General features: G+C 39.3%; 1 protein-coding gene across 3 annotated transcripts in view; it reads left to right on the plus strand.

Moving 5' to 3' along the window:
- The window catches only part of Sec23 (transport protein Sec23), a 286316-nt gene that overhangs the window by 98062 nt on the left and 161799 nt on the right, over nucleotides 1–26455 (plus strand). For all 3 annotated transcript variants that reach the window (XM_067140550.2, XM_067140551.2, XM_067140552.2), the window contains exon 5: nucleotides 14095–14435. In XM_067140550.2, the coding sequence (XP_066996651.2) occupies nucleotides 14095–14435 (341 nt within the window). The remainder of the gene's footprint in view (nucleotides 1–14094; nucleotides 14436–26455) is intronic.

Genomic DNA, 26455 nt, shown 5'->3' on the forward strand with positions numbered 1-26455 from the left:
AAAGGGTAGCACTGACGTGGATTCGGAATTATTTGATAGGATAGTCAGCTATGTGGGAAACGACATGGAAAGAAATGTGATTGTAGCGGGAGATCTGAATTTGCCAGATGTCAATTGGGAATCAAATGCGAACGACAGGAAGCATGACCAACAAATGGCAAATAAGTTAATATGGGAAGGACAGCTGTTTCAGAACGTGATGGAACCAACCAGAGGGAAAAATATCCTGGATGTCGTGCAGATAAAACCAGATGAGCTCTATAGGGAAACTGAAGTAATAGATGGTATTAGTGATCATGAAGCTGTTTTTGTGATAGTTAAAAATAAATGCAATAGAAAGGAAGGTCTTAAAAGTAGGACTATTAGGCAGTACCATATGGCTGATAAAGCAGGCATGAGGCAGTTTCTAGAAACTAACTATGATCGGTGGAAAACGGTAAATAAAGATGTAAATAGACTCTGGGATGGGTTTAAAGACATAGTTGAGGAATGCGAAAGCAGGTTTGTACCTTCAAGGGTGGTAAGGAATGGTAAAGACCCACCTTATTATAATAGAGAAATAAAGAGACTAAGAAGGAGGTGCAGACTGGAAAGAAATAGTTAGAAATGGCTGTGGAAGTAAGGAGAAATTGAAGGAACTTACTAGAAAATTGAATCTAGCAAAGAAGGCAGCTAAGGATAACATGATGGCAAGCATAATTGGCAGTCATACAAATTTTAGTGAAAAATGGAAGGGTATGTATAGGTATTTTAAGGCAAAAACAGGTTCCAAGAAGGACATTCCAGGAATAATTAATGAACAGGAGGAGTGTGTATGTGAGGATCTTCAAAAGGCGGAAGTATTCAGTCAGCAGTATGTAAAGATTGTTGGTTACAAGGATAATGTCGAGATAGAGGAGGAGACTAAGGCCAAAGAAGTAATAAAATTTACATATGATAACAATGACATTTACAGTAAGATACAAAATTTGAAAACTAGAAAAGCGGCTGAAATTGATCAGATTTCTGGGGATATACTAAAGACAATGGGTTGGGATATAGTACCATATCTGAAGTACTTAATCGATTATTGTTTGGTCGGAGGAGCTATACCAGATGAATGGAGAGTTGCTATTGTAGCCCCTGTGTATAAAGGAAAGGATGATAGACATAAAGCTGAAAATTACAGGCCAGTAAGTTTGAAATGCGATGTATGTAAGCTTTGGGAAGGCATTCTTTCTGATTATATTAGACATGTTTGTGAAATTAATAACTGGTTCGATAGAAGGTAGTTCGGTTTTAGGAAAGGTTATTCCACTGAAGCTCAACTTGTAGGATTCTAGCAAGATATAGCAGATATCTTGGATTCTGGAGGTCAAATGGACTGTATCGCGATTGACCTGTCTATAGCATTTGATAGGGTGGATCATGGGAGACTACTGGCAAAAATGAGTGCAATTGGACTAGACAAGAGAGTGACTGAATGGGTTGCTATATTTCTAGAAAATAGATCTCAGATAATTGGAGTAGGTGAAGCTTTATCTGACCGTGTAATAATTAAGAGGGGAATTCCTCAAGGCAGTATTATCGGACCTTTATATTTTCTTGTATAGATAAATGATATATGTAAAGGAGTGGAATCGAAGGTAAGGCTTTTTGCGAATGATATTATTCTCTATAGAGTGATGAATAAGTTACAAGATTGTGAGCAACTGCAACGTGACCTCAAAAATGTTGTGAGATGGTCAGCAGGCAATGATATGTTGATAAACGGGGTTAAAAGTCAGGTTGTGAGTTTCACAAATAGGAAAAGTCCTCTCAGTTTTAATTACTGCGTTGATGGGGTGAAAGTTCCTTTTGGGGATCATTGTAGGTATCTGTGTGTTAATATACGGAAAGATTTTCATTGGGGTAATCACATAAATGGGATTGTAAATAAAGGGTACAGATCTCTGCACATGGTTATGAGGGTGTTCAGGGGTTGTAGTAAGGATGTAAAGGAGAGTGCATATAAGTCTCTGGTAAGACCCCAACTAGAGTATGGTTCCAGTGTATGGGACCCTCACCAGGATTACCTGATACAAGAACTGGAAAAAATCCAAAGAAAAGCAGCTCGATTTGTTGTGGGTGATTTCCGACAAAAGAGTAGCGTTACAAAAATGTTGCAAAGTTTGGGTTGGGAAGAATTGAGAGAAAGAAGAGGAGCTGCTCGACTAAGTGGTATGTAATACCAATATAATGGTCCGTTATTGGACATTATAAATTATCCAGCTAACTCATTCTTGGTTGCCTGCGTTTCGCCCTCGTGTGCTAAGTTAGGCTTGTCAGTTGGGGCTTAGCACACCACCCAAGACGCAAGGCTAGTGCATACCGTGGAGGCCACTGCATAGGCTATTTGAAGCCACCAGCAGTGCCAATGCACTATGAGAGCTACGTATGCCACGGTATGCACTAGCCTTGCATCTTGGGTGGTGTGCTAAGCCCCAACTGACGAGCCTAACTTAGCACACGAGGGCGAAACGCAGGCAACCAAGAATGAGTTAGCTGGATAATTTATAATGTCCAATAACGGACCATTATATTGGTATTATAAATTTACTCATTCAGGACAAATATTTTAGGTTCCCTATGGGAATCAACATCTACATCATAAGTGGTATGTTCCGAGCTGTCAGCGGAGAGATGGCGTGGAATGACATCAGTAGACGAATAAGTTTTGAGTGGTGTTGATAAAAGTAGGAAAGATCACAATATGAAGATAAAGTTGGAATTCAAGAGGACAAACTGGGGCAAATATTCATTTATAGGAAGGGGAGTTAGGGATTGGAATAACTTACCAAGGGAGATGTTCAATAAATTTCCAATTCCTTTGAAATCGTTTAGGAAAAGGCTAGGAAAGCAACAGATAGGGAATCTGCCACCTGGGCGACTGCCCTAAATGCAGATCAGTATTCATTCATTCATTCATTCTATTCCAGGAAGAAAGGTTAGTCCGACGGCCTCTCTGTGGGTCGCCTGCTGCTTAATCGCAGCAATTTGTTTGACATGTACAGGGAGATAGATCTTAAAATAAGGTTTCTTTTTTCGAGAGGCTTGTTTCTTGAAATTGACAAAGGGACAGTCCGGTAACTGTCAATTTGAATACAATTCTTGGAAACTGATATATTTTATTATATACCTGGGGTAATTTCTATGGAATTATATTACTTCGACTACATACATGTCAGTTACGTGTCCCGATCGTCAGAGGGCTGTCACATACATCAACCAGGAGGGATTCACTTATATTCAGGGGTTGAAAAATACCGGGCGCCCAGTCGCCATGGCGCCTGGAAATTTTTACCTGGTGCCTGAATTTTCAAATTCGGTTTTGAAAATTTATTTGTTGAAATCCGGAGTTCCCTTACATGTACGTTCCCATCACTTTACAAAGTAACAAGGCGTGTGGTGTTTCACGTTGTTTTCTGTAGCTCATATATTCTAATATGTGCAATAAACATTTTCTGTGCTTTTGGCAGTCTTGAATTCTGTAATTGCTCTTCGTACCTTGGAACTGGACGTTTCAGTTCTGCGCGGGAGCTGCCTAGTGGTCATGGGAGATATCGGTGTAACTCGTCCAACAAGTATCCTTACATGTGGACATATCGTAACACATCGAGTTCCATTACAGATGATCAGCTATCGGTAGCCGAGTACGAAGATCAGACCAGAGTTGTGGAGAAATGCAGAGAACTACTAAGAAATAATTCCACAAACACTACATTACCGCCATCTTCCCGTGACTAGCCATTCCTCGACTATTGCCGCCTAAGCAGTGCTGATAAATTCCCGTGGAATTCATTCTTTGCATTTAGAACATACGGAATGACGTGTTTATCAATTCTTGTATTTTCACCGAACAATATTTATACTTTTAATTTAATTACAGCATCTTGGTATTGAACGGTTTGCACTTTATAAATACGGTTGTGTTTATTCCTATGCGTTTACGAAAAATTTGCAACGTAGCATCAGACTTCGAAGCCCGCGAACTCGGAAGCCATTTAACGCTGGTGTATTTTACGTTTCTGTGCTATACTTGAGAAAATCGGCAAAATGAAACGAACAAAACCGCACAAATTGACTGATGCGAGTAACAGTGTCTTCTTTCAGATTTCTTCGTAAATAGGGCCCGTAAATGTAACACAAAGTGATACAAAAGGGCGTGAATGTGAGAAAACACTTGATGGAAGTGCCGACTGTAGAGTTCAGGACGACAATGACCAGCGTGAAATTTATGGTGTTCAAGACAATGATAGGTCAAACATCAAAAATACGTCGAAATTTCAATTTTCAGGCAAACGGAAATATCGGCACTTTCAGCGAAGTGCGTAAAGGAAATGAATGCTAATGTTACAGCATATGAACGCATTGTTCATGGCATCTTATGATATTGCAAAAAATAACAGACCTTACACTGATATTGAAGGTTTGGTTACATTGTTAAGCAAGCTGAATGTTACTGATTCAGAGAAGTATGAGAATGATACACAATGCAGAGAATCGTAGCTTGAATGACTACCGTGGCTGTGCTATGAAGAAGGAATTTCGAAGTGTAAATTATGCAGTAACTTTCGTAGTATTGCCGACAAACATTCTAAAGGTGTATCCGGATTTTCAGGACCATTTAAACTGGAAATGTTTAAAACAAACGAAAAATTCTATCCTCACTCGAAGTGTTAGGAGGCTGAAAAAATGGCGTAACAGCCCCAAAGTGCCTTGGCCTACCAAGCGACCGCTGCTCAGCCCGCAGGCCTGCAGATTATGAGGTGTCGTGCGGTCAGCACGACGAATCCTCTCGGCCGTTATCCTTGGTTTTCTTGACCGGGGCCGCCATCTCACCGTCAGATAGCTCATCAACTGTAATCATGTAGAATCATGTAGGCTGAGTGGACCTCGAACCAGCCCTTAGATCCAGGTCAAAATCCGTAACCTGGCCGGAAATCGAACCCGGGGCCTCCGGGTAAGAGGCAGGCACGCTACCACTACACCGCGGGGCCGGCAGGAGGCTGAAAGTTTCATGAAAAATCCTGAATGTGCACTTTTAGCGAGGTCCGTCAAGAAAATGAATGCTAAAAAAAAAAACAGACCCTACAGTGATTTTGAAGGTTTGTTTGTATTGTTAAGCAAGTTGAATGTTACTGGTGGGAAATCAAACAGGCAGATGTAGTCACCTTGAAGGTGACTGGTGATTATTTGTGTTAGTATATCTTAAAATATAAATTTACATTCTTATATGAAATAAGACTATACTACTTAAGGTCACATTTCAAAAATAATACGTAGCTTTATCCTAGTCTAACCTGTTTTTGTTTTGTTTTTTTTTTTGCTAGGGGCTTTACGTCGCACCGACACAGATAGGTCTTATGGCGACGATAGTCTAACCTGTTGTGTTCATAATGTATATTTGTGAAAAATGTGCTGGCTCCTGATGAAAAGGGGCTGGCTACTGAATTATTTCTATTTTCTTCTACCCCTGCTTATATTTATTGCCAAGTAAACACACATAATAGTGAAAACTAAAGAGTGGGTTGTATAGGTTTTTTTAATATATATATATATATATTCGTATAAGTTTTTGGCAACTATCAGATAGGAAAAGGCAAGTGATGATTATTATCTTTTAAAGAGGACTGGGGAAGAAGAGCCGTGGCCATAACAGCCCTAGTATTTGTCTGTTGTAAAAAAAAATAGGGAAACTACGGAAAACAATCTTCAGGGCTGCCGATGATGCATTTCGAACCTACGATCTCCAGAATGCAAGGTACATCTATATGGCCCGTACAACACACTCGGTTACCGTACACATTACTGTTGCTTCATCTTCCCTTCGTCGAAGCTACCGTATTTATGAGTAGATTACACTCACTGTAACAACGCTATAATCAAAGCTATCCCCGTATGGTGACGTGTCACTTTAGAGTCGATAATATTGAAAATGAAAAATGAAAATGAAAGCGATATACGTATCTGTGAGCAAGTCATGCTTATACTTAGCCATATTTGAGTAATGTGTAGGAAGACAAACAGCTGACTGGCGTTCGGTGCGCACACCGACGAATTTCATTGGTTTCGACAAGCAAAGAGTTGCATTCAAGATACTTCTATCTCCATTTTCAAACCAATATTAAAAATTTAAGCGATGTCTAGTTAAACATCGACTGAACATTGTTTATGCAATGAAAGATCGTGCTTGTTTTAGACGTTGTTTAGGTAGATGTTGTCTAAGGCTTAAAACTAGTCATCGTTTCTGCAATCGGCCCATTACATTTTGCTAAATGAATAACAGGAATTTTACTTTCTTAATGGAAATACTGCCATTCTCACCCAAAGAATTGTAAATTGTAGCTTGTATGCTTAAACCCTGTGTCTTTATAAATTGTAACATGGCAGTTATAACTTGTCAGTTTTCTTTATATGTATAAATATAAGAAAATAAAACTGTCTGTTCGTATCGAGCACAGTATAGATCAAACTGGAATATGTTGAAAAGGTCAGTTTTCTTGTGATTATAGCATTGTATATTTTCTTTATATTTAAAACTCTATTGGAATAAACATTTCATTGAATAGTGGAGGAGAGCTTCATAGTCACAATTGAACGACACTGCTTCACTTCCCTGACAAGTGTATTCGCTCTCCCACTTCACTGTCATGTACGCGTGCTACGTAAGCTGCCCACTTTTACTTCAGGCCAACCTGGACGCACTGGGATAGCCTTAGTGGGCGCCCAGCTGAGCAGCTCTGTTAAAGAAGCTAGTTGACTAATGTATTTTTCTACAGCGTCAAAATACTGCGTTTGTATTCTTCCAATATTTTCGAGAACTATCCGTCAGGGCCTCATTTTGCGTTCTAAGTCCCTGTACTGGTGCCTGCTGACTGGAGATTCTGTTTCACATTGTTACACACAACACTGGTCTTCTGCTTTCACTAAGGCTTTTGCTTCATACTGAATTTTATGCATTAAGTAATGCTCGAATACACTCAAATATGATCGCTACACACTTGCTCGCTACATCAATTCTTAAAGCACTATTTCTTCTTGACACTGGAATACACTTCTCTTTTAATTTAGGTACAATTTTCTACACCTTTCCCTCTTGGACGTCGTGGGGTCAAGGCTTGCTAGTTTTCATTCGTTCCATAATAAGGGATGGAAGGGCGTATTATGACTCGCTGTCATGACAGTCTTGCATCAATAGAATTTCCAAGGTAACTTTTTTTTTTTTTTTGCAAAGTTTTTATCCCTTTGTCTATTCTGAGTCCGAATAGGAAGGGCATATTCACAATATTATGTTCAGGAAAATGGAGTCCCACAAGGATTGGTTCTCCATGTCACTTTGTTCGTGATTGCAATCAACTTTATTGTCGCTGCAGCTGGTTCAGCAGTATACCATCGCTGTATGTAGATGATTTTGCTCTGCATTATAGTTCACCTATGGAAGTCACAGAGCAACAGTTACAGCAAGCTGTTAGGAGAGTGGAGCAGTGGACCTTTGAACATGGCTTTCGGATTTCAATGGCAAAGAACTCTGTTGTTTACTTCTGCTGGAAGTGCACTCGTTACCCCCATCCTGAGCTTTATTTAGTGAGTGTCACTCTTCCCATAGTTGGGCTCCTTTCGAATAGTAAGTTATCATGGGAGCCACACGTGCGTCACGTAAAAGCCAAATGTGCAAAGAAACCGGTGAGTTGGCTGTGCGGTTAGGGCCGCAGAACTGTGAGCTTGCACCAGGGAGAAAATGGGTTCGAACCCCACATTTGGCAGCCCTAAAGATGGTTTTCCATGGATTTCAGTTTTCACACCAGGAAAATGCTGGGGCTGTGCCTTAATTAAAGCCACGGCCGCTTCCTTCCCACTCCTAGGGCTTTTCTATCCCATTGTCACCATAAGACCTATCTGTGTCGGTGCGACGTAAAGCAAATAGCAAGAAAGACGACCAAATAAGGTACCTCCGTGGTTAATATGCCGACCTGAAATAATCCTGGATGTGCATGGTGGCCCAAAAAGAACATGGATCCCTCCATATATCGGGGGCTCTTCTTTTCCATTGTTGGGTGGTATCCAGATTCAGTAATTGTTTACACGGATGGTTCGAGGGCAGAAGTAAAAGTAGGCTGTGCATTCATTGTCAATAATAAGAGGTTTTTTTCTCTCTATTGGAAACCTGTAGTGTGTACATAGCAGAGCTCTGTGCTATTCTTGAAGGTCTGCCTTATGCACTGTCCAATGAATGCCAGCACTTTCTGCAGTGTAGAGAGTCCTTGATCTCTGTAAAATCTAAAACTGATGTTCCTATCCAACCCATCATTAATTACAGACCCAGTTCTGTGTATAAAATTTCACAGTTCGTCCAACATTTCCTCAAAAGAAATTACCATTTTTTTAAATGTGGGAATTCCATTAAAAATACTAATGAGTTGGTTGCAAAAGAAAATCATGTTATTATTCAACCAAATTATTCTCTCCATTCCTTCAATATTGTTAACATGTACCCAAACATCCAGATTTCAAAAATATGTCCCATTATTCATAACAATTTAAATAAACACAGTGGCCTGAGCCCACTAGAAATTCAAGAGTTCATCTCTATTCTAAAAGGGGTTTTGAATAACAATTATTTCACATTTGACAATACCATTTATCAGCAAAATGGGTTAGCCATGGGATCGCTGGCATCAGGCATCCTAGCTGAAATCTATCTGGATCATTTAGAACACACCAAAATTAATAATGTTATGTGTCAGTCCCGTGGTAGCTCCTTTAGGTATTTCCAGGAAGGGGCTGGTGACTCAGACAACCTAGAATCTCCCAGCCGGCCTTCCCATGTATTGTTCTCGGCGACCGGCTTACCTGTGAGTTTCTTTGAGATTCAGCGGTATGTTCTGCATCCAGTAACATCGTGATGAGCCCCGGAAAGTCAGTCAGTGTTGGACTACATGTGGCAGTCAGTGTTAGAGTGAGCGACAGTTGGGCTCCGAGGTGGGACCAGTGTGACGCTCAGTGAGTTGGGGTTCGGTGGCTGGGCTGAGGGTGACGGAGGTGTTGGTTCACAACTAAGTATTGGTTGTGTTGGTGTTGACTGTCGCTAGTGTCTCACTGAGGTCTGAACCAGGAGTTGTTGTTGTTGTTGTTGTTGTGTCGGAGAGACCAGTGTGTGTGAAACTGGAGGCGACAGAACGAAAGACTGTGTACTGCCTTAGGAGTACTGTGTGTGTGTGTTTTTTGAGGACCGCTGTGAATCAGCGATTGAAGCAGTTATCGTGGATGTGAGGATAATTGGACATGGGTTAATATTTGCTGTCGTGAATATTGCCCTGCTGTTGGATACTGTTGAGCTGTTGCTGATTGTCATTCACTTCTTGTGATTGTGTGAAGTACCGGACTATCATTGAAGTTCGAACCAATAAACAGTCGTCGTGTGTTGTATAGCCACTGATACTGTGTTCAAATTCAGCTACCTATGCACAGCCGCTGTATGAGTTGATTGACTGGACTTGGGGAACTGAAAATGAGGCTTGAGCGTCTGCAGGTAGATGGGCGGGCTAGACCTCCTACTGTGTGTACAGTATAGAGATTTGTAAATAGACTGGTAATTAGTGTGTGGTCATTCATAACTGGTTAGAGAGAGAGAGAGAGTGTGTGTGTGTGTGTGTGTGTGTGTGTGTGTGTGTGTTTAAGATAAATTAGAGTAGATGGAGTTATATTTGTAACAATAACATCATCATCTTCAGTAATGTTAGATATTTTGGACACGATATGTGGATGACACTCTTGTGATCATGAATGAAAGTGCAACCGATGCCATCACCACTCTATCCAATCTTAATCACATTGACCCACATATCAAGTTTACCTGGAATCAGAGAATGATAAAAAGCTCAATTATTTAGATGTAACAATCAGACAACCTGGTTCATTGAGCTACGAGACTTTTAGAAAACTAGCGCAAACTGCTAACACAGTCTATCAAGATTCCATGCACCCACATGTCCATAAATATGCAGCACACCATAGTATGGTTTGCCTGCTCCCGTTTCATGGTGGATACAGTACTTTTGTATCCATTTCTTGGCACAGACCGGAGTAAAGTGTAGCTTCCACTGAAGTCCCAGTCTCATCCATGGCTGTGACAATATGGAAGCTGCTGGGATATGGGTGGTGCTGAGTAATGACATTCAGAGCACGATTAGTGTATCTGAGTGTTATGAAAGGTGTTGCTCATAAGGTCAGTCGTGCTGCAATAGCACTTTCTGACCCAGTGAGGAAAGCAATGGCAAACTACCTCACTCCTCGTCTCGCCTAGTACGCCTCATTTTGGTGCTGCCATTGGTTTTTGTGGTTTCCTTATAACCGCATAACCTTTGGTGGTGCTATTTGAGGATCCAACCAGCCTCTGGGCTGATGACCTAACAGACAGACAGACAGACAGACAGACAGACAGACAGACAGACAGACAGACAGACAGACCATAGTATGGTAAACTGCAATTTTTGCACCCCACTGTCTAAAAAAAACTTAAAAACGAATTAAACACAATTTGCAGTATAGCTAAATTTAATGGCTACAACAGCTCCTTTATAGAGAAAATCATTAATAAAAATAAACACCAACCTTCAAACCATCTTAGCAAAAGAAGGAATAAACAACAATTTTTTATTTACTTTTACATTTAATAATAAACAAGTCTACCAAATCACCGGGCGAGTTGGCCGTGCGCGTAGAGGCGCGCGGCTGTGAGCTTGCATCCGGGAGATAGTAGGTTCGAATCCCACTATCGGCAGCCCTGAAAATGGTTTTCCGTGGTTTCCCATTTTCACACCAGGCAAATGCTGGCGCTGTACCTTAATTAAGGCCACGGCCGCTTCCTTCCAACTCCTAGGCCTTTCCTATCCCATCGTCGCCATAAGACCTATCTGTGTCGGTGCAACGTAAAGCCCATAGCAAAAAAAAAAAGTCTACCAAATCACAAACATATTTAACCCTTACCCCTCGAATTAAAGTTCTCTGTGTTGCCTCTACTACTCGTATTTTAAATGTACATTTTTATCTTATATGACCTGTATTCATCTTTCACGATTCTGGAGATAGCACTTGCTTTTAAATGATGTAGTTAGGCTATACACATTTACAGCAAGCTATACTGGAGCAAATAAAAGCAATATGTGGAATTTAAGACAAATTATTATTATTATTATTATTATTATTATCGTTATCGCATACCACTTGGTTTCGTTAATAATTTAGTGTACAAATTATCGCTAAAAAGCAATTGAAAAACTCTATTCAGTCTCTGTTTTCATACTTCGCGGTAGTTTGTAGGCTGAAACCACTGTAAACGGCAATTTCTTGAAATCTAAATCTGTTGATAATTGTGCCAGCCGTCAGCATCAGGTACATGTTGGGTTACGGTACACAAACCGACCATCGTCAGTTCACTTTTAGGCATCTTGAAATGCTATTAGATATATTCATTAGGAGCAGAGGTGCAAAAATACTGTGGTTTTGTGTTTTGCGTGACATATACAACATATATATGACTAGAAGAGCACATGGCGATCATGTTTGTTTACTATCGCTCGAGCTTTCATGTGCGAGAGTGGACAACTGACGGCTACACTGCCATCTGAATAATAGATTTTTGACCTACTGTCGAATAGTATCTGGATTCTACAAAGTCCCACGCGGAACCAAAGGATGGCAGTACAGTATATCATCATGTATTTTGTCAGCTAAGAGACGGCAGGCGAGCGGTGGGCGATAAAATGCCATGTCGGGTCTCCCCCGACATGCGACCGGAATGGGAATATCGTAATGTCGGGCCTCACCCGACAGACGAGTGGTAAAGGTTAAAAAGCATGACATCAAAATAGCCTTCAAAACTTGTAACAGAAACAGATATTTAACACAATACCAATTCCAATAATCATAGCAATAAGTTCACCAAGTCAGGTGTTCATAGGCTTGTAATGATTGTAACGCATCTTATGTCGGTCAAAGAGGCAGGACCTTCCATACAAGATACTTAGAGCATGTTAACGCCCTGAAATATAACAGATTTTCGGTCATGGGACAGCACATGGTTGATACTAACCATAAGTTCACTAATATCAACCAAGACATGAAAATTCCCAAAGTTATACAAAAAGGCCCCCTGCTCAATATTACGGAAAATTGTTTTATCCCTCTGGAACAGTTTTTTAATCCTAACTTCAATCCAAATGAAATTTCAGAGGAATCAAATGTTTTATTTGACCTTTTAATTTCTATCTTTAGTAATAATGTCTCAGATAAAAATAATTCTTTCTTTTATAATCTCTTTAAATTCCCCTTTCAGCAGCAGTCTTTCTTTTCGCATCCTTCAAACCCACCTTAGACACTCCTTGTCTCCTTCTCCCCTCCCCACCCTTCTTTACCCCCTCCCCTCCCCTCCTTATCTACTCCTTTGTTTACATTGCCTGCTTCCTACAAGAAGTCAGTGCTTGTTCCGTATCCACTCCTTTGTTTACATGGCCTGCCTGCTTCCTCCAGCAAGTCAGTGCTCGTTCTACATCAGACATTAGAGTTGCGTCTCATAAATAATTTTTCTCCTATTTATTTTCTGTTCTGTATGTTTATTCATTCCTCATTCTGGCTATCATTTTCAGATTTACTTCTTTGCCTGAGGTCCTAAGTCAACTCAAAGACATTCATATTATGACAAGAAGATCATAACCATAATTTTTGTTGTTATATGTATTTTAATGTTATAATTATTCTTGCAACATTCTTTGTCTGTTATACATATTATGTTTTAGGTATCACATAACATGTTTAATTTTTATTTGGCTGAAGATGGCCACCAAGTGGCTGAAACTAGTCCCAAGACTGATGTAATATAATTTACTTCATACCGGTATATTGTATTGAAAAGGTCAATTTATTTCTTATAATTGCACTTCAATACGGAACAAAAATGAAATTAATAGTTTATAACCTATTGATGTACATTTTCCTCAGCACCCTCTGGTGCAGCAGATCGAGGACCTGCTGGGCAAGTGTTGGGGTGGTAGCAGCAGAATCACATTCCTTTGACTCCCAAACCAGATAGGTGCAGCGGGAAATGAGTTAGCGGAGAGGGCTGTCAAGGAGGCGGTCACATTGCCCTTGTTGCCTTACAAGGTTCCAGCGAGTGATATTTTTTTCTCAGCTGAGACATTTGATTATGGCCCATCAGGAGGTGGAGTGGCTGGCAACTCCTCTTCCAGATAAGCTGAGAATGATAAAAGGAACTACGAAGGTATGGAAGACTTCCTTTCAGGTTTCTCAGAGAGAAGCAATGATATAATATCTTCTTTGGATCGGCTATAGCAATTTAATGAAGCGAGAAGCCCCCGCCCACCGGTGTTTACTTGTGGCGGCTAACTTACCATGGTACACATGTTTACGGAGTGCTTAGAACTGGCCAATCTGCACCGTAGTCTAAAATTTCCGAGTACCATCTCCCTCATCCTTCGAGATGACTAACAGTCAGCAGAATTAGTAATCTGTTTTATGAGTGGTAATGGCGTGTTTTAGCGTGTATAAAAATTATGTTTTCATCTGCTTTTAATTTTATTTTATTTTTAACTATATTTTATTCTGTTGGCTCTGTTTGTTTGGTGTATTTTAATGGGTATTTTAATTTGAAGGATATATATAATTGCACTTCTAAACAATGCCTTATTCTATCTTATTCTGTTTTCACTATAATTTTATAACAAAATAAGGCATTGCCGATTAGATCCACTGATATTTTAAATTCATAATCGTTTCTCATCATAATTTGTTTTAAATTCTCATCAGTGGATACATTTTAAAATTTTAATTATCATTGCATTTTATTCCACCTTGTACTGTTAAGAGCCAAATGACCTAGATGTTAGGCACCTTTAAACAACAAGCATCATCATAATTTTTTACATCTAATTAGAAATATGATTTGCTGAATTCTTGAATTGTTCATTTAATAATAGAGGGTGGAAGTTAGTGAGAAAGTAAAATATATATCCTTTATTGATCTATGTTTTGAAATATTTTGTTTTTGTGTGTTTACAGCGATCCCAGTGCTTACCTCCCATTTTCCTATTGGTAGTGGATACTTGTGTGGATGATGAAGAACTTGGTGCACTTAAGGATTCCCTGCAAATGTCCTTGAGTCTTCTGCCTCCAAATGCTCTTATTGGGCTAATCACATTTGGCAAGATGGTGCATGTTCACGAACTAGGCTGTGAGGGTTGTTCGAAGAGCTATGTGTTTCGAGGTACAAAAGACCTTAGTGCTAAACAAATCCAAGAGATGTTGGGAATTGGCAAGTATGGAACAGCTCAACTACAGCAGCAACAGCAGCAACAGGCACCCCGAGGTCCTGGTGGTCAGCCTCTGCCACCTGCTAACAGGTATATTAATTTTGAAGTAAACCGCTAGATAGTATACCAAATCCTTTTAACGTGTTGTGAGATTTTCAAATACTTGCAGACATATATACCATATATTTTCAAATAATCACTGAATATCATGTTTGCTCGTGTAATTAACACACTTTTTTGACGAAAAATACAGGCGAAAACTTCGGATGCGTAAATTATTCAAGGATTTAGGATATTTAAAAATTATTTACAATTCATTTACATTTAAAAAATAAACTATACACAATTAGTTCAACTCATTTGCGGTTATCATCATTTGGTGTAAAATTCTAGTGTGAGATTTTTTCTGAAAAGTCGAATAAGGTACCGGTACATAGGTAAGTTAGACACGTGGGTTTGAAGTACCGACTTTGGAAAATATTCCTCCCATTAAGAGCTGATAATATGACTTCAAGTGAAATAAACTTGAACTAATAAAAGTACAATTCATGCAAGTACATAATGACATACTGGCAAAAACCCCAAACTGTTTGTATTTAATCTTGTATGAGTGACGTGTCTATCCACCCTTTTCCTTGGATACGAATGCGGAAATTTTACTTTAGGCATTGTTTTTCGTTTTAGAACAACATAAGGTGGAAGTTTTCTGCCATCGGCTGTTGCAGCAAGCATTACAATACATCGCTATTTTTTGCTTCCATTAGTGCGTACGATAACACTCGTCCCTTTCTTGTCGATTGTTCGACTTTGTGGTATATGGAAACTGATAGGCGTCTGACCTGCGGTTCCTATTTGGAGAACAAATATTCCTTTATTTTTCACGCTTCTCAATCACAAAGTGATGAAAATCAATTACTTTCTGGTTGAAATCATTCAGCATTTTTCGGCATAATATTGTTCTTCGTCGAAGAGAAACTCCATTTCTCCTCATAAAATTAATCATCCAGCTACGGCTAACCTTCAAATCCGAGACACTGATTCCATGTGCAGCAGCTATTTCTTGTCCTTCGAAATACAGCATTTCGTGAGAACCGGCTTATCCAGCAATGCGTAACTAAATCATATATTTAAGCAGATCCTGCTCTACTTTCAGAAACTTGCCGCATTTGCAAGACTTTTTGGTCGCTTGAAGTGTGCTTCTCTGTTACCACAGTAGCGCAAGTTGCATTTGGACACTGAATACTTGCGGCCCACTGCCATATGCCTGTATGTTTCGGTGTAACTGATCACTGCAAGTTTATATGATGCAGTATTACTCAAATTCTTGCTCACTGTGGACTAACAAACAATCTTGAGATTACAGAAAACTCATGTCCTGTACCCAAAATAATAATAATAATAATAATAATAATAATAATAATAATAATAATAATAATCGTCATCAATTTCCCACTCCTGTCACCCGGGTATGGTTAACAAGCCTCCTCCACTCCTTTCTGTCCTTCCACTTTTCCTGCTCCATTACTTCCGCCACATCCACTCTAGCTTCTCTAATGTCCTTCCGAATCTGATCCATCTACCTTCTTCTCGGTCTTCCAACTGGTCTGTTTCCCTTAACTCCTCTTTCCAATTCCCTTCTTGCTACCCGTTCCTTTCCCATTCTTTTTACATGTCCGAACCATCTCAGTCTTGCTTTCTGTATGTTCCGTACTAACGGTTCGATATTGTTTTTAATATTTTGAATTCTATCTCTTCTTGTCTTTTTAAGCGATATTCTTAAAAATTTCATTTCTACTGCTTGGATCTTGCTATCTTGTCTCTTATTAGTTACCAGCGTTTCTAGTCCGTATGTTACAGCTGGTATGAAATACTGTTTATATAATGCTAATTTTGTTCTCTTGGGTACTTTGTCATCCCATAAAAGCTCTCTGACTTGATGATAAAATGCTGTACCTTTACTTTGTTATTAATTTCTGGGTTGATATCATAACTTCAATTAATAATGCTACCCAGATATGTAAACTGTTGTAAATTCTCTAACCGTTCTCCGTCTATGTTCACTTGGCTTCTCTTTTCCACAGTACATGACTACAGCATACCTGCCAAGTATTCCGGTTTTTCCATAAAATGTACGGATTTTGAATATCCGCGTTTGGTTCCACTTTCTGCAGTTAAGTTGGATTTGTTTGACTTTCGATAGTAGCTGGTAATACGAGATGCAGTGTTCGAAATTCGACATTATCGATTATCAATGTGCTTTTGTCACCTGTTCGACCTCAACTGCTACTTCATTCAATCAGATGTTCCCAAACAAGTAGCAGGCTATGAATTTATATAAAACAACTTTAGTAACTGTGTCGTACTTCGTAGCAGCTGAAAGGCTTTGTTTGTGTGCGTGTGTAACATTGGCGGTAGTTCTGAAACTCGTGTAATTGTGTGACGAATTTCTAAGTGATTTATTATTTTTAATGGTGTTCGTAATGAGTTACTGAGAAACGATATTATCAATCTTTTCGTGAGGCATGTTCTGCTTAATTTCCTTGGTTTATACGATCACGGAAAGTGTTCCTAGTGTAAAGTGAAAACAGATGAGCACTCATCAAGATGTAACTTCGTGTATTTAATTTCAGGGTTGATCATAACATACTCAGTAAAACCTCGATGCATCATTTTTCAGGGGGCAGGGGGAAAATGATGATGGATGTGGGAAAACTATAAGTGCAGGCAACATAAAAATAGGGGGAAAGCAAAATAATAAAATTCGGATACTGTATTGGGACATTTTCGTTATGTAAATATATTATTATTATTATTATTATTATTATTATTATTATTATTATTATTATTATTATTATTATTATTATAAGGACAACAATTATGGCGCGTGGCCTCCGGAGCCGGGTGCATATCTGTCGAGTTGTCGCATAATAGGCGGTCTACGCGCATATTAAAATGCGGCCCTATTTAAGATGAATTCTAATGTTTAATTCGGCAGACAGCCTCGAACCATTGGAATTAACCAAGGAAAGTTATAATCCTCGACCCAATCGAGACCCCTTGAACGAAAGGCTAACACATGCTAACCATTTAGCTCATACTGTACATAACAGTAGCAAAATATTGCTACCATGATGTAGGCCTATGAGGTGAAAATAAAAAGCTTGACTTCTATGCCGTTTTGTTTCACTATTCTTTACACATTTCGTAATAATTGAAAACCTTTAAGTTCAGTTCTCATATTGCAAATTAAATATATACATGGATATTACGGCGATAACCTGTATTTGGGAAATGATTCTGTAGACTCTTTCCGAACGATAGTTAGATACCCAACACGGCGCGGCTCCCGCAGCTCAGCTCAGACGATGTCACAGAGGTTAGAAATTCAACATGGTGCATCTCGAATGATGTCACAGCGGCTTGAGCGAAGCTGCCAACTTAGGAACTAGTTACAAGACTATGCTATGAGAAAAGATTTTTTTTTTTGCTAGTTGCTTTACGTCGCACCGACACAGATAGGTCTTATGGGACAGGGAAGGGCTAGGAGTGGGAAGGAAGTGGCCGTGGCCTTAATAAAGGTACAGCCCCAGCATTTGCCTAGTGAGAAAATGGGAAACCACGGAAAACCAGGGCTGCCGACAGTGGGGTTTGAACCTACTATCTCCCGAATACTGGATACTGGCCGCACTTAAGCGACTGCGGCTATCGAGCTCGGTTGAGAAAAGATTATTGGTCTGGCTTGGTTAGGTCCGGCTTGTAACAAGACTATTGGGCAGAAGGCAGGAAAGCGGTTAACAGGCCTCTAGCATCCCACACACTCCACAAGGTGACGTGATTAATCATCCTGTGAGTAATTAAAACAAATCTGGCGCACTGCGCGATTTTCTCTTTTTTCAACGAAGTTGGCAGCACTAGCCAGCCTATACAAACGCAGAAAATGGTGGCAAATTTGAATTTTACTCTGTCTACGTTTCAATTCTTGTAAATAAAAATACTTCTAGGGGTCAGTTAGTAGATCGAGGAGAAGCGTTGGCACCACGAGGCTAGTAAGGTTGCGCGTGAATTACCTGCGCCCAGCACTCCAGCCTACAAGATCTTTGTTCAAGACTAGCAACTCCGAATTGCTTGTACATTCTCGCAACAGGTTGCCGCTATTATATGCTAAGAGTATTGAGCAATCCCTCTAAATTCAAAAAAATGTTGCGTATATTTTTCTTACGTATGATCGATCAATGCGGGAAAATTGTGACTGAGGACAAATAACTTTTCGACGATCGATGGGATAACACGATAGTTCGAGAAACGATGGATCTGGGGAAATTTAACATTGGTTTATATGGAACATTTTTTTGGACCGAATAAATTCAACGATGAATACGGGAAAACGACAGTTCCGGCAACGATGCATCGAGGTTCTACTGTATTTGACTTGTATTAGTAAAGTTTATAATCCCCCCCACCTTGCCATCCTTTTTCATTATGTCTCAAGACTATTACGCATGCGCGTGTTGTTAAAAAGAATTCGCTTAAGGATCTTCCGGATTTCTCTTTTCGAAAGTTGGCAGGTATGCTACAGTTTTCGTTTTACCAGTTACCATTCCAAACTCCGTCGGATTTTCATTCCGAATGTCCAGTCTCCTTTGTACTTCCTTTTCTCCCTTTCCCCAAATCACCACATCATATGCAAATACCAAAGTATTCACTTCATCACTACTGATACTCTTTTTTTACCGTACCCGAAACACTTGTAAAATATGTTTGTACCAGACTGGAATAGAGTGTCACTAGTCTCTTCTGGACTGATTCTCTGACTGAATTAGTGCAGTGGTATTTTCTATCAACTGATAACAGCACGCTGCCCAGTATTTGGAATGCCCGATTTTGCAATAGGAAGGCTGCTACTTGAGTAGTTGACATCTTTATTTCGAAACACATTCGAAGCTGCATGACGGATGTTCGAAGAAGTGCGTCAAATACGTGAACGTTTCTTTTTCTCCACTTTGGACCCAGAAATATAGGGATGTGTAAATTGTGCAAGGGCATTAATTATGCAAGAATATATGGTATTTTTCAAAATTTGGTTCTGAAAATTTGGGTGTGGATATTAACGTATCCACACAGATGCACACGAGATGCTGTCAGTTGGTACAATTCATTTTATTTACATACTAACGTATCCACACAGATGGACATGAGATGCTGTCAGTTGGTACAATTAATTTTATTCACATATATTCACAAATTAACACACACATAACCTTAATCACAGTATCAAAACACTTCACTTAGAGAATATCAACAAAGCCTCATTATTAAAAACAACTGCCAACACTTCAATATGGAGGTTACAATTTTGAAACACAGTTGAAAACAGATGACTGCGTATTTCAGTATGGAGACTGCAAATATTGCATATCACCCAGGATATATACTTGCTACACCATAATTCTACTAAACAACTAACTTCCAATAACCGACTGTCAGTAACTCTCCAACCAAGAACTAACTTCACCTTCAAGATCGTCTTTTTATGTAGGTGCCTGGCCAGGTTTCTAGAAAGTTACATTACACAATATATCTTCGTGAAAATTCTAGAGTGCATAATACACAGTTTATAATGTACAGAATATTCTCAATTGCTCTCGTGTCTATACCATTCTGGAAGTTATAGTGTGTTTCACCAGTATGGATTACAATTTATGTATGTAGGTAATACATTATAATATTAATTTACAGGTATTTACATTAACGGGACTGATATCAGTGTCTATGTACAACACGTTTCACACACAATACGATCATTCAACTATGTAAATAATAATAATAATAATAATAATAATAATAATGATACTAAATGGATGTACATCACTTCATAGCCATACATACAAGTACTGGTAATAATAATAATAATAATAATAATAATAATAATAATAATAATAATAATTCGAGCTCTATATCTGGATTAGTTACCCATGGGTGAGAAAATATTGTTTTCAAGGTATACCTGTTATCGCACTTGCGTCAATATTATTTACTGTATTTACTCCCATAATGTGCCCCCTCCCCCTCTGTACATGATCTTCCCTAGAATTTTTTTTTGTTAGTAAAGCCAGTAGCAAAAAAAAAAAAAAAAAAAAAAAAAAAAAAAAAAAAAAAAAAAAAGCAGGAATTTTCAGGACATATTTTTCTGAATCTTATTAATCTTGCATTGTGTGTGTTTTTTTTGTTTTTGCATAATTTCCACTATCATCTTTGGTAAGTAATTGACCATCCCATGCACCTAACTAGCCTGTTTCCTGGATTCCAAGCATCTATAAATACCTCTGTGAACGGAAAATCCAAGGCCATTAACCATCCCTTCCAGTTACCTTCTACTCCGTCCTGTCTCTGGGCGGGACAAGAGATAAGGAAACAAGCAGCTGCATTTCACTCTATTATAGCAGCAAAACGAGTGAGTTGTAAAGTGACATGCAAAATGGGACGAAAGAATAGTAATTACATTGCGCGGTTTAAGCTTAGTTGTTTATTTTGCAGAAAATAACAGAATCAAGTGCACAAGAAGAGATTTTGGTGAAGAACCAAAATTATTCACTATTGGCAGGCTCAGAAAGGAGATTTAACAAAAGCTAAATCCAACGTGTCAATTTCATGGCCCAAAGTGCTGAAAATTTCCCGGGGTCAAGAAGTAATTGCTTGGCTATGTAGTGGTACTGAGAAATGACTGCATTGATGTATTGTATGAAATGATGCAGATAAAATCAAGGGATGATGCGAAAAACTTGGCACTACAAGTTTGCAATTGAAGGCGATGGAATGGGGTGTTTGTTTTATGTGACGATGTGGACTTAGTTTGCAAAGATGAGCCACGCTGGCTCAGTGTCTACTGCGTGATTACACGGACAAAGTAATAGAATTTTATATGTTCTTCATCAAAGATAGATGTGAAAATTATTTTCTTCCTTCTCAAATTGATAACACGGGCTAAACTCCTCTTTATTTTGATATGCTGCAAAGTAAGGCAAATCATGCAAAGGGTGCACTCAGCGTATTAATTGAAGCTAAAAATTCTTGGCATATTTTGACATATTTTGTCCACTTATTCATTACAAAAATATACATAAATGGTCCCTCATACACATATTTATATGGATCTAATGTTTTTTGAGTGTGTGTGTTTACCATTTGTATTAAAAGCTGAAGATGAATTTAGCATAGGTCAAAACGTGTCCATCAGACATAACTGTATGGACCATTTAATTTAAGTGGTCTATACATGATAGTAAGATTTTGGGCTTTTGCCTTGTCAGAAAACAAGGCGAAATAGTTTACATTTCGCAGAGAGCTTAGCTCCGTGTCTTCAGATGATGATTTTGTCTGTTCACAAGTATGACATCCCTAATAATGGTTTGAACTTAAGAACGCTTTACCACTGGTCTAGAGTGTGTGGTACTCTCGTTCGTCACTAGATGACTGGCTCACTATCACAGCCTTCCCGAGTGGGAGGTGAGGACACCTTAGGTCCAGTTAAGATGTTTCTTGTTCCATCAAATGTGCATGCGAAGTACAGAAATATGTAAAGATGTAATAATACGTAAAACATGTAAAAATACTAATAATTTCAACAGGGCCACTGGCTGTCAATTATGTAATACATGGTCGTCAGCCATTAAGGATTTACGTAGGTCGTTCTCTTCCCTGTCCTTCCACTGTTACTGTGTTTCGGTGTTTTCCAGATTCATATTCTCAACAGATGGTTCACTCTAGGCTGTGTGTTATGGGTCATACATTCATAACATATATATGCCTGTTGTGGTATTATTATTATTATTTTATTATTATTATTTTATTATTATTATTTTATTATTATTATTATTATTATTATTATTATTATTATTATTATTATTATTATTATTATTATTACTTCTTTTCACTCCCATGTTTTCAACCTTGTTGTAGTACGTCCTCCCTTCCCTGCCATTATCCTCCTCCTCTCCCTATCTGGCTCACATCCATTTTTCTCGCTTTTTCTGCTACACGCTATTCTTACCATCTTCAGCTCTTTCTATTCTTGTATCCTGGTGATCTTTCATTGCACTTTATTTTTTATTTTTGTTTATTTCTTCTACCACGCTTGTCCCCGATTTGTCTGATGCCCATGCTGTTACTTCGCATGCACATACGATTGGACAAGAAACATTATAATTGGAGCTAAGATGGTATCGTCACCTTCCACTCGGAAGGTTGTGCACATTGAGCCAGCCATCTAGTAATGAATGAGAGTACCGATTACTTTAGACCAACAGTAAAGAATTCTTAAATTCAGACCTTCATTATTAGGGAAGTCTTGCTCATGAACAGACTAAATTTTCTTCTGAAGATGTGGAGTAAAGTTCTTTCCAAAATGTAAAGGATTTCACCTTGTTTTTTGATACAGCAAAAGCTTATAATCATATCTACTATTATGGACTGCTAAAACATTAATCTAAGTATGTGGTATATATTTTTGTATTCAGTATGTGGACAATGTAAAGTCTTGCTAAGAATTTTTAACTACATTAAGTCAGTACAGAACCTTTTTAAAGTCTCAGTGAATAAACAATTTGCCGGGCTGAGTGGCTCAGATGGTTAAGGCTCTGGCCTTCTAACCCCAACTTGGCAGGATCAATCCTGGCTCAGTCCGGTGGTATTTGAAGGTGCTCAAATACGACAGCCTCGTGTCGGTAGATTTACTGGCACGTATAAGAACTCCTGCGGGGCTAAATTCTGGCACCTCGGCGTCTCCGAAGACCTTAAAAGTAGTTAGTGGGACGTAAAGCAAATAGCATTAATTATTAATTAATAAACAATTGAAAGATCATCTCCACCGGTTGTATGGTGAATGGATGGTATCTTGTTCCTGCAATCTGACAAAAAGTGGCAGCATTAAGAGACCTGCCATCAAGCAATTGTGTTCTTGAATTCTTCATTCTTCGAATCTGATCATGGAAGACATTGTCACAAAGAGCTTCAGTAAGACAGGGATATGTAACACTATGGATGACTTGGAGGATGATGTCTTGTGGGACTGCACAATGGATACGAACAACTCCACCGATGAAGATTATCTGTCTACCAGTACATCTTCCAACGAAAGCTGTGGAGAGTAAAGGACAGGAACAATGATTTCATTTACGCACTTGCTGAGGTTATTTTGATTTGCGCAGTTTTTATGCCTGAAATTTATTATGCAATGTTTGTCTTGCTAGGGTTTACCGCAAGATTAAGTTCACCTGTATTGCCGCTGCTTTTTAATGTGAATACAGCATGGTGCTTGAAGAAAGGTCTGGCAACTGTTCAGATTTTGTGTTTTTTAAAATTTGCTTTTAAATATTAATTTGATAAATACATGAAGTTGTATACCTCATTTTTAAGTGTTTTTGTAGTTGTCGTGTAATATCCACATATAAGGGGCAGTGAAATGAAAACCGAACATCTGCCATAACACACATTCCGCATCAGAGGTGGCAACACTGTTGTTACATATTGATACTGCCATCGCTGTGGTAGATCTACATAGTGACAAATCACAGGTGCACGCATTTGTTGGGTTATGCCTTTGTTGGTGCACGGACTGGTTTAGTGTGTTCGTCCAGCTGTAGAAATGGAGGGGAAGCAAAGAAGAGCAGAGAAGTGTGGTTTGTTTTCTGGTGGCCGAGCCCGCTGAAGTATGCGGAACTCGTTGCACGACTGCTGTGTTTGGCAAATACTGCATATCCATGATGAATGTGCACGAATGGCATAGGAGATTCCAAGAAGGACGCACGTCACTGCAAGACGGTGCGTGCCCAGGACGGGGCCGGGACTCCTGATGATTGATGGACTTATCCAGGAAAACCAACAAATCACGGAGGAAGAAATTCATGTTCAGGTTGGCATTAGCCATGGTTCTGTGCATGCCATTATCAAAGATCACTTACATTTCCACAAAATTTGCGTGCAGTGGGTTCCGCATCAACTGACGGAGGGATGAAAGTTTGACAGAATGGTGTCATGTCTGAGTCATGTGAAGCGGTGCCAAGAGGGAGAGTGTGCGTTTCTTTCCCGTATCATCACAGGGGACGAAACGCGGTGCCACCATTTCGAGCCCAAGAGCAAACGTCAAAGCCAACAATGGAAACATCGCAGTTCTCCCCGCCAGAGAAATCCAAAGCTGTTCACACAAGTTCCGGTAAAGTCATGGTGACCTTCTTCTTTGACTGCAGGGGCCTTCTGCTTGTCGATTTCTTCGAGTGTAAAACCACAATCAGTGCGCAGAGTTATGTTGAAACTTTGCAGAAATTGCAATGCGCCATAAAGTCAAAATGCCCTGGAATGCTGCTGGGTGGAGTTTTCCTTTTGCATGGTAATGTTCACCCCCGTACCTCCAATATGGCAAAGGCTGCGCTTCAGAAATTTGGTTGGGAAGTACTTCAACATCCTCCTTACAGCCAGATTTTTCACCTTGGGATTTTCACGTTTTTGGCGACCTGAAGAAAGACATTCGTAGACGTCAGTTTCATTTGTGGATCCGTCAGCGACCTACCTCTCTCTACAAAACTGGAATTGATCGTCTGATATCCCAGTGGGATAAATGTATTAACACATTTGGAAATTACTTACGAAGGAAACCATTCCATGGTCACATCGTAGCGGGTGTTTGGTTTTCATTTGACTGCCCCTTGTATTTTCCTCCACCTAGCTCGAAAGCTGCAATCGCTTAAGTGCGGCCAGTATCCAGTATTCGGGAGATAGTGGGTTTGAACCCCACTGTCAGCAGCCTGGAAAATGGTTTTCTGTGGTTTCCCATTTTCACACCAGGCAAATGCTGGGGCTGTACCTTAATTAAGGCCACAGCTGCTTCCTTCCCACTCCCAGGCCTTTCCTGTCCCATCGTCTCCATGAGACCTATCCGTGTTGGTGCGAAGTAAAACAACTTGTAAAAAAATATATATATATATATTTTCCTCCCTCAAGTTTTGTCCTTTTCAGTTTTGAGAAGAAGGCGGGGGGAAATTATGTGACTAAATACAATATGACAAGGTTGTTACAGTGTTCCTGACGTACAGAAATTGGTATTGTACGTACAGAAGTTGGTATTCTTCTGCCCACTCTGTTGACATTTCTGTTTCCAGAAAGTGTGACGCCGGTTTAAATATGAACCTAGCAGCATGTGTTTAGTATGGCTGGTGCGAGTCCTCGTTATAGGTCGTTCTTGGCTAAAGGATAGCTCCAAATTGGGCTGTATGCAGGAAATGTAGCAAATGCTTTTGCTTATACTTGAGTTTTATCTTGAATTAGAAGCATTTGCTACATATGGTATGCAAAAAGCAAATGCTTATGCTAAGAATCTGTGCTCTGTTTGATATAACTTTTGCTTTGTCTTGCTGTGCTGAGCTGGTCTGATCTACGTTTGCTTGGTGTTACTGTGCATTCATAGGTGGATTAGTACAAGTTAGATTAAAAACTTAAGTATTAAGCAGTGTTAAGTATTGTGGAGTATGGATTCCAGTGATAGCGAGCAATCTGTGAATGTAGGGAGTGATAAACAAATGGCGTTTGTCAGGGTATCTGGTAGTAATGAACAAATCTGTTCCCTTAAGTGATAAATGTAAGAATGCGATTTGAGGTAAATTAAGGAAGACTTGGGAGGTTACCAGCAGAAAGCCAAACACTGAAAGCAACTAATGAAAAAAAAGTCAACTTAAAAACCAGTTGTCACGATAGATGCCTAATGGCTGCCCCCCACAATAGTACAGGTTTATATGCCTACCAGCAATGGGGATGATAAGGAAATCAAGAAAGTGTATGAAGAAATAAGACTCCTTGCAGTGTGCAAAAGTTGAAGATTGTGATGGGAGACTGAAATGCACTTGTTAGAGAGGGAGAAGAGGAAAATATTGTAGGAGAATAGGACTGGGGTAAAGGAATAATACAGTAATAAGACATAGAATTTTCCACTAATAATATTCTAATCCTTGCAAACATTTGGTTCAAGAAACATTAGTTATCTGTAGAGATGGAAGATCCCAGGAGATACTAACAGATACCAGATAGATTATATAAATGGTTATGGAGTGATTTTAGAAATCGTT

Source organism: Anabrus simplex, chromosome 2 (assembly GCF_040414725.1).
Source record: "Anabrus simplex isolate iqAnaSimp1 chromosome 2, ASM4041472v1, whole genome shotgun sequence".
In the NCBI taxonomy this organism is placed as follows: domain Eukaryota; kingdom Metazoa; phylum Arthropoda; class Insecta; order Orthoptera; family Tettigoniidae; genus Anabrus; species Anabrus simplex.